This window comes from Odontomachus brunneus, unplaced genomic scaffold (assembly GCF_010583005.1).
Source record: "Odontomachus brunneus isolate Ranch 3 - 2012 unplaced genomic scaffold, Obru_v1 Obru_scaffold_240, whole genome shotgun sequence".
Lineage (NCBI taxonomy): Eukaryota > Metazoa > Arthropoda > Insecta > Hymenoptera > Formicidae > Odontomachus > Odontomachus brunneus.
Window position 1 is genome coordinate 107,596 of NW_022639690.1, and position 9,033 is coordinate 116,628.

The 9,033-nt window shown below is 38.8% G+C and overlaps 1 protein-coding gene across 3 annotated transcripts in view; it reads left to right on the forward strand.

Annotated features, from left to right (window-relative positions):
• LOC116852612 (SEC14-like protein 2) overlaps positions 1 to 9,033 on the forward strand; it is a 158,808-nt gene that overhangs the window by 97,073 nt on the left and 52,702 nt on the right. For all 3 annotated transcript variants that reach the window (XM_032833138.1, XM_032833136.1, XM_032833139.1), the window contains one exon: positions 463 to 662. In XM_032833138.1, coding sequence (XP_032689029.1) covers positions 463 to 662 — 200 coding nt within the window. The remainder of the gene's footprint in view (positions 1 to 462; positions 663 to 9,033) is intronic.

The following is a 9,033-nucleotide window of genomic DNA, read 5'->3' on the forward strand; positions in this document are numbered from 1 at the left end:
CAACTCAAGGTCAAACTGCTAATATCATAAAATAGATCTTTTTAAACCCTACAACTTTTGTATTTAACATTTTTTTATACAACGCTTTGTTTTCGAGATATTCAGGTGTTCCGGTATATAATATTCACCCTGTATATATATATATATATATATATATATATATATATATATATATATATATATAATTTTTCTATTCGTTTCTATTCATAATCTCATAATAAGTATCTCATAATAAGATAACGAGATGATGATAATTAGGATTGCGAGTAATTAATTATCATGTTTAACTATTAGAATATTAGCCAATTCGATTGAAAACCGTTTAATTGATATTTGATTTCACGTGAGATAGTTTTTATAGCTTCATGATTACTTTATGATTTTAAAATTAACGCGTCTTACATACTGAATAAGGAAAGAGAATCATTGTTCGATCTGTTATCCAAAATGACTTTATTGCAGCGCCAAGAGTTTTCGCTTTTGCATTCTCTATCACAAAGAGATTCATGAACGAATATACACTGTCAAAGATAGAAATACATAAAGCCGATCCACGGAAATGGCAAGCATCTATATTCAAGATCGTGCCAAAAAATCAGTTACCTGCACATTTTGGTGGTACTTTAACGGACCCAGATGGCAACCCGAGATTTATTTCCAAGGTAATTTTTTGAACTATTTTCTTTTATCTTATATTTATGCACAGTTTATATGAAAACTTTCGATAGAATGTAAACTGGAAGGTTAGTTAATAATTAACTAAATGCTTAGCAAGAAGGATATAAATATATACTATTTTTTTTTTTAAAGAGGAGTGCTTTATTCAGCGCGAAAAATAAAACCTATTATAGAAATTCTTCCGCGGAAATAAAAAAAGCACGTAATGGTTTTCTGCTACACATTATTAATTGATATTTAAAGAACATTTGAATGTTGAGAAATTTATGAAGTTAATAATACTGACGGTACAACAATGTGAGAAGAAGAATTTAACCCTTTCAGGACGGGGGGTTGCTCGGGGAGATCATTATAGAGAAGCACGTATTCTGAGTTTGTGGGATCGTTGAATCCGAATCTGAACTTAGATTTTAAAAATTCTATGATTCAATATGGCGAACCCAATATAGCCTGTTCCGGACAGCCGTTGGGTGTCCATGAGGCACGGGTACGGCGGGCGGCCGAGCCCTAGGCGCCGCTCAACTCGCGGTCGCCGGCCTCCCGCCGCCAGTGCGCGCCGTCGCCGCGACGCGGCGAGCGCGTCGGCCGGAGCCGCTTCTCGCGTTAATTTTCGCTTAGGCGCCTATATAAGCCGCCGCGCGAGACCACTCAAGGCTTTTATGCCTTTTGCCTGTAGCCAGCTTTGACTGCACATCAGGTATTCTTTTACGCTCTAGCTAGCTTCCAATCGCCTTTTTGAGTGCGCAAGCACGTTAGGCACTTGCCTCACTAGAGATATACTTGCATATCTGCATCGATCTTCACTGCCTTAAGAGTGTCGTAGACACGTTGGCATTTGTGTTTAGATTTCGGCAATTCTACACAACTTTTCGCAGTCCTTTAGAGTGCGCCTGCACGTTGGGCTATTGCCTTTAGAGTGTCCGAGGACACATTGGCATCGGTGATACGAAGTGTATGGTAACTCCACAGATCTCCACCTTCTCAATACGATCGAGAATTGAGAGAAGGCTTCGCGCGATTACTTCGGATTACCTGGACGCCTCCACCGCGGTGGACGTCTCGCTTCGCGACATTTCCCGTATTGAATACCGGGTATTAGCGCCAACAGAACTTAGTACGATTGAGCTCACGACTCCGCGCGAGTCGTCGTTGTAATCAAGAACTCTGCGGCAAAGGCCGCAGCTCTCTCGCGAGCCACGCTCGCTATTGCTTCGCTGCCAGGAACGCAGCATATACACGCGAGCCACGCTCGCATTTACGTCCGCCTAGGACATAGACGCTGCCAGAGGTGCAGCCTATACACGCGAGCCAAGCTCGCCTTCACGTCCGCACCGGACTTAGTCGCTGTCAGGGACGCAGCTCACGCGAGCCAAGCTCGCTATTGCTTCGCTGCCAGGGCCGCAGCCCTCCCGCGAGGCATACTCGCTATTACTTCCCTGCAAAAGACACAGCGCTCTTGCAACACCTGATCGCTGGCCTAAGTCTACTCAAGACTTCTACGTCGTTGCATCCACGACACTACATGCGAGGACTCTTCGCTTCTCGCCTTGACGAGACTTAGCATTCGTCACGCACACGGTATTATCAACGCACGTTTACAGTTACCTGCACGTCACCGTCAGGCTTTGACACGGCCACGTCCGCGATTCAGCGTTGCGCTTGCGTGTAGGCTATCATTACAAGACATCGCAGTTGCCGCGTGCGCGACTGATAAAGGCGAGTTCAGCTCGTCTGGCTATCATCTCGGATTCAGCCTCTGTTGCTCCCTCGCCAAACAGAGCTGAATCTCATTCGGACCGGTTCCGACACTCACCAACGGAGACGAACTAGTGTCTTCATATTCTGAGTGACTATCATCCTGCGAAAGGGAGATTCATTCCCAGCGCGGAGGCGCCGGGCAACTCCACGCGGGCTTTATACTGAGCCACGCAGTGCGCTTATACACAAGAGCGCTCTCGCACTTTCCTCTCACCATCTTTCGAGGCTCCTGAATAGGAGAGCACGACATACTCACGCAACTTAATATAGCAGTCGACGAACGTTCGACGGCATTACGAACCAGCCGCTCTAGACCTCAGGCCGTTCGAAACATAGCCGAAAAAATGATAAATAATATAAATATCTTAATTTCTGTGAAATTTAAACTATGAAACTTTTTAAAGATATTTTTTTGAAAACTAAAATCGAATATTTTAAATTTAAAATGCCAACCGAGGAAAAATTTTTTTAGATCTGACTCGACCTAATCACATCGGCTCATTTGTGCTCTCCCTTGCAAAAATGGTTCGTATATCGAAATCAGTCAAGATTTTCATTAATTCAAATTTAGAGAGTATGAAATTCCACGGAAATTGAGTCATATTTACATAATTCGGTATCTTGAAAATCGCCATATTGAATACGTCATTTTGAATTTTTAACTTTTGAAGTCAGATTCAAATTCAGCGACTCTAAAAACCTTTGAAAACCAGAAGAAACCCAAAAATCTTGATTTCTCATTCCTATTAAAAAGTTACGTCCCAGAAAAGCCAATTCTGTCCGTCATATTGGATCAACCATTTTGAATATCAAAATTGTGAGGATTATATTCGAATTCAGCGACCTCTAAATCACCATTATAGCAAACTTCATAAGAGAATTGAAGAAATAGTTTCCAATATAAAAGTGATGAAAGAATAGTTTCCAATATAAAAGCAAGGAACAGTTATGGCATAAAAAGTGACCATCCGTCTTTTTAACCGAAAGGGTTAAAATAATTATATCCGTGATTGCGATTTTGCGGTAATCTGAAATAAGTAAAGAAAAATATATTTTGCTCATTATGGTTATCGTCTCTATCACAATATTGTGACAACTATATGGTTGTCAAAAATATATAAATAATGAAATGTCAGCACTTTTAACAGAAAGATAGGATTACTTCAAATCAAATTAGCTAATAAAATACATATGAATTAGGCTGATAGGAATAAAGACAATAAAAGGAAATCTCTTTAATATTATGATAGAAATTGAAGATGTCCTATCAAGTTGTTCTTGAGATACTATGGCAACCAGTTTAAAAAAATATATTTTCGAGAAAAATGTGTTTATAATTGCGTGTTAGATTTATAAATATCGTGTTCCAATTGAGGCTTTTATACTTTAATCTACTAATAAGTAAAAAGTCATTGATCAAACATTTTTGCAATATTCAATAGCGTTTTCTAACATATGATTTTTAAATCAATATCATTACAAATAACTTAGAGTATTTCAATATTTTTAAAATTTGTTTGCAATATCTAACCTAAAATCGATATTTTGAAATGTTGATCTAATATTCTTCGTTTACCAGGTGATTATTATCACAGTAATAATTTCTCCCATTACTAATAAAATGTTTATAGAGTTGGGAATGAATAAATAAAAGTAACTCAGATAGCATAAGATGAAATCGGTTCTTAAATATTTTTTAAATATGTATGTACTACTTGGGCTACGACAGAGTCTGCTGTATTTTTGCTACCAATCTGCCGTTAAAACCTGTCGACAGACTCTGTGTGCATTCTACCGCCAATCTGTCATCAGAATCTAACAACAGGCTCTGTCGACAGTCTAGCAACAGATTGGGGACGTAGATGTCTATGAATCTATCGACAGATTCTGCTCGAATTTGTCGTCAATCTGACATCAGTTTGTGCACAGATTGTTTATTAGGATAGAACTGGTCACTTATTTTTTTTAACTGCTGTTTCCGTTAGTTAACTTCAATGGTCGAACAAATACTGGTGCCATTGAACTTTTATGATGTTTTTATGGATTACGCTTATAATATATTATTATAATATATTATAAGACGTTATATTATGAGACGTGGTAAAACGCAAAATCACATAATTCATATCGCAAATTAAAGTAACGCAGATTATAAATTCTTATCTACGTAGAACCACAAACATAAATCGTAAACCAACCAAACCAAATCCCTTGAACCCTCAATCCGTAAATCCTAAACTCATCCCTGTTGAAAATTTCCAGGTGGATTCCCACAGCAATCCATGGGAATCTATACAGAAAATTTAAAAGCCATAGGGATTTAAAATCCATATAGGAATCCATGTAGGAAATCAAAATCCATATAGGCATCCACTTTTAAATTCGAAATTCATGTAAGAATCTATATGGAAAATCAAAATCCATATAGTAATCTAGATGGAAAATAAAAATCCATAAATGTATTGCGACGGTACTCGCGAGCGGAACTTCTCGCGAGCGACGGCAAACAGTCGCCTGTTCGCCTCGTCGTCAAATTGCCGTCGGCTCCCGGACACGCCACAAAGATTTCCGCGAGAGTTGGGCGCCAGGTACGGAAAGGCCGCACCACCTCGATAAACGCGAGAATAATTACTGATCACAAAAGAGGCGCGTCCCGAAACCGTCGGGACCGGTAGCTCGTGTTAAATTAAAGTCGGAGACGGGATGGGTTAGGAGGCGAAATCACTAAACTCGGTAACGGTAATAAAGAGACGTTTATTCAGGGACTCTTGCACGTCCCGATAATTAATACACGCGAGACGATATAATTCGCGAGACGGTACACGAAACCCGAGGACGCCTTCCTCGGGCGAGCCTTCTTTTCCGCGCGACCACTCCGCGGACGAGACACGGTACGATACGATACGCGGTACAAATAAATTCGGAGCAGATGGTTGATCTTACAGTTACGGCGACAGCCCTTGCGTCGGCGACGGCGTCGGCGTGGACGGCAGCGGTGGCGGTCCTCTCTCTCTCTCCTTCTCTCTCTCCTCCCGATCTCTCTCTCCGTCCTCTCTCGTCCCGCTCACTCTCTCGCTCTCTCGCTGCACGCTCCCTCTCACTCCGCACTATCTCGCTCTCTCTCTCCGTCCTCGCTCTCTCGCCCACTCGTCACTCTCTCTTTGCTCTCTCGTTCTCTTTCTCTCTCACGCTCGGTACGGTACTGATGACGCGTCTATGTGCGGCAACGGTCGCGGTAAGGCTTTTCTCTATTTTTCGTCTAATCGCGGCGATGGTCGCGGCAAGGCTAACAGCTGATCGGCTCTGGGAGGATCACGTATCCTCGTGGATCCTCCCTCGTCGCTGCCCCCCTCGTCCTGGGGTGGTCGGTAGTCGGGAATCGGCAGATTTCGGTACCATTGTCTCGAGACGCTTTTCGTCTCGAGACGTTGTTGACATCGGGAGTTCGCTTGGTTGTCTCTCTCGGCTCTCCCGTTTTTTCCTGCCGGGTTTCTCGTGACGGCTGCTTCGCTGAAAGTAAATACAGCTGATCCGTCTAAACGCGATACTGTATTGTGACTACGATAATTTCTCAGCAATAGAATATTCTCTATTGCTGAGCGTCCGATAATTTGCGATAATAATTCGGCATCACCAAAGTACGAGAGTGCGATTCACCTGAGCAAGGGCTGGTGGTCATCTGCTGCATCCTCGTCCCTCGATGTCCTCCGCTCCTCGTCCTGGTGGCCGGCAAGGGGCGTCGAGGGGCACAAAATTCGGGACGCGCTGACCTTCGCATCTGCTCCGCTCGCAAAAATCGCTTCTTCGCTTTGTTCTAAATTTTGCACAACAAACAATCCGACGGAACGCGATATTCGGCAAGGTCTCGAAAACCGTTAGCGACACGGCACGCGATAACATTCGCTACTCTAATCGGTACGGGGTTCTTGAGACGGGCGCCTCCACGGCTGCCACGTCACAGTATATGGAAATGTATGTGGTATTTAAAAATCCATATGGATAACCATATAGATTCCTATAAGGATTTTTATTTCCTATATGAATTCCTATATATAGGTTTTTATATATAAATTTTTACGGATTCGTAAGCAATCCATTTGGAAATCTTCAACAAAGATCTCATTTATTTATCAATATTAGAAGCGTTTCTCCAGACAGCATACAATATTTATGATAAATATTTATAAATATTTATTTCGAATTCTTTTTAAAAATATTATATAAATATTTTATAAATACTTTTATATACATAAAGAAAAAAGTATTAAAATCTTTATTTAAAATATTATTACAATATAGATTAAATATATTTTATACAATAATATTTATAATAAACAAAAAATAAATATTTGTAGTAATATTTTAAAAATATTTCTATAAATATTATACATAAAAAAATAAATATAATTATTTATAATTATTAAATGATTGAAAAAATAAGAGAATCGAAATGTAAATTGGTAATATACACTGAAAAAAATTCTCTAAATTAAAGAAATATATTTTGTTAAATACAATTTAACTTAAAGAAATATTGGTTAGATTTTAAAAAACATGTAATATATATAAAGTAATATTTTTTTAAATTTGTAAAATCAACTATAAAATTATGAATTTCTAAATAAAAATGATTTTTTTAATTTAAAACATCTATATATAAGAATAAGTAAATGTTCTCCTTACAAGAAGAAAATTTTAAATATAAAAATTGTGTTTAAATAAATATTTGCTTGTTTTAGAAGTAAATGAAATACAAGTAAATTATTTTATAAGTCGAAATAAATTATTTTCTAATATTAAGAGTATATTTTTTGTATATTAAATTAAAGTTACTTTTATTATCAGAAAACAATTTATATATATATATATATATATATATATATAAATTTACAAAATAATTAATTTGCATTTTACTTACTTTTAAAACAAGTAAATTTGATTTTTTAGGCTTTCGCGGTGTCCATGTATATTAAATTTGGTTTCAGGGTTAGAGCTGCGTCGATTCATCTTCGTTTCATTCCGATGTTTCGCGAACATTTCAGTCCGCTTCATCAGGGTGGCACGACCCGATGCCGAAGTGCTCCTGAGAGGTCTTCCTTTATATAGTAGTTAGCATAGGGGAAAAAGGGGGGAAATAGGAAGGTGGAGGATTAGTAGGAAGGATTGTGGTGGGAAATTTATTGTCTGTCATGTTTTGGAAACCGGGAGGACGAATTGCTATATTGGACTGTTTTTTTTTGTCCATTATCCCTATTGAGATTATTGGGGGGCTTTTGAATTTCCAAGGATTTTATGTATTTCCTTGGAAAGTAGAAATATATAGAGTCCCCTGCACCTGTGGCAAAGTCTATATAGGAGAAACCGGGATGATTCTGAGCACATGTATAAAGGAACATCAAAGCGTAGTAAAACTGAAAAATGTAACGCAGTTAGCACTAGCGGAACACAATCTTGAAAACGGACTCAAAATCCTGTTCAACAAAATAACAGTATTGGCCAAAACCAACAACTACTTCCCTAGGAAATACAGGGAATCCTTGGAAATTCAAAAACACCCAAACAGTCTCAACAGGGATAATGGACAAAAAATCAGTCCAATCTGGCAATTCGTCCTCCCGGTTTCCAAAACATGACAGACAACAAATTTCCCACCACAATCCTCCCTACTAACTGCCCACCTTCCTGTCTCCTCCCCTCCTCTCCTCCAATGCCAACTACTATATAAAAGAAGACCTCTCAGAAGAAACTCAGCTTTGGGTTGTTCCTCCCTAATGAAGCGGACTAAAATGTTCATGAAACATCGGAATCAAACGAAAATGAATCCACGCGGCTCTAACTCGGAAACCAAATCTAATAAAACAAGTAGATATTATTACATACTTATAAAATGTAAAAAGTATATAAATATAACTAACAGTAAGATTTGAAAAAGGTATATAAGGAGCAAGCACGGATGTCTTAGTGCTATTAAATACTAATATTATTTTTTTAATATTAATATGATGAGTGGGAGGATAATATGTCCAGCATGTTAAACGCAAGTATCGAAATTTATTTCGATTATCGTACGCGGCGAATCAACCTTCCATACTTAGACCAATCCTTGAGTCCCAATTTATATACAAAGTAGACCATTTTAATCCATCCAGTCGAATATGTCGAAAACCAAGCACGGGAGAGAAAAATTTTTCAGACAAAAGTTGTTTGGTTTCGAGGGGACCATAAGAGGGTACCATTGCTTTAACCTTGAAGAATTATTTGAAAGTCACATGAAAGTCACCTCAATTTTTTTAAACGGCATCCCCCATTTTTTATTACATATTCTTGTAGCTGACCTCGAGAGCTTTCCAAAACATTGTAATGAAATCTTTCTTCGTTGAGTACTTTTCGAGTTATAAAGCTCCAAAGTTGCAATATGAAAAAATTCAAAATATCTCGTATTCACTTTCCGTCTTATCTTACACGATTCAACTAGTCAAGGCAAGAATTGGACATGATCCAACCGGTCAAGGCAAGATCTGGACATGATCCAACCAGTAAAGGCAAGATCTGGACATGATCCAACCAGTGAAGGCAAGATCTGGACATGATCCAACC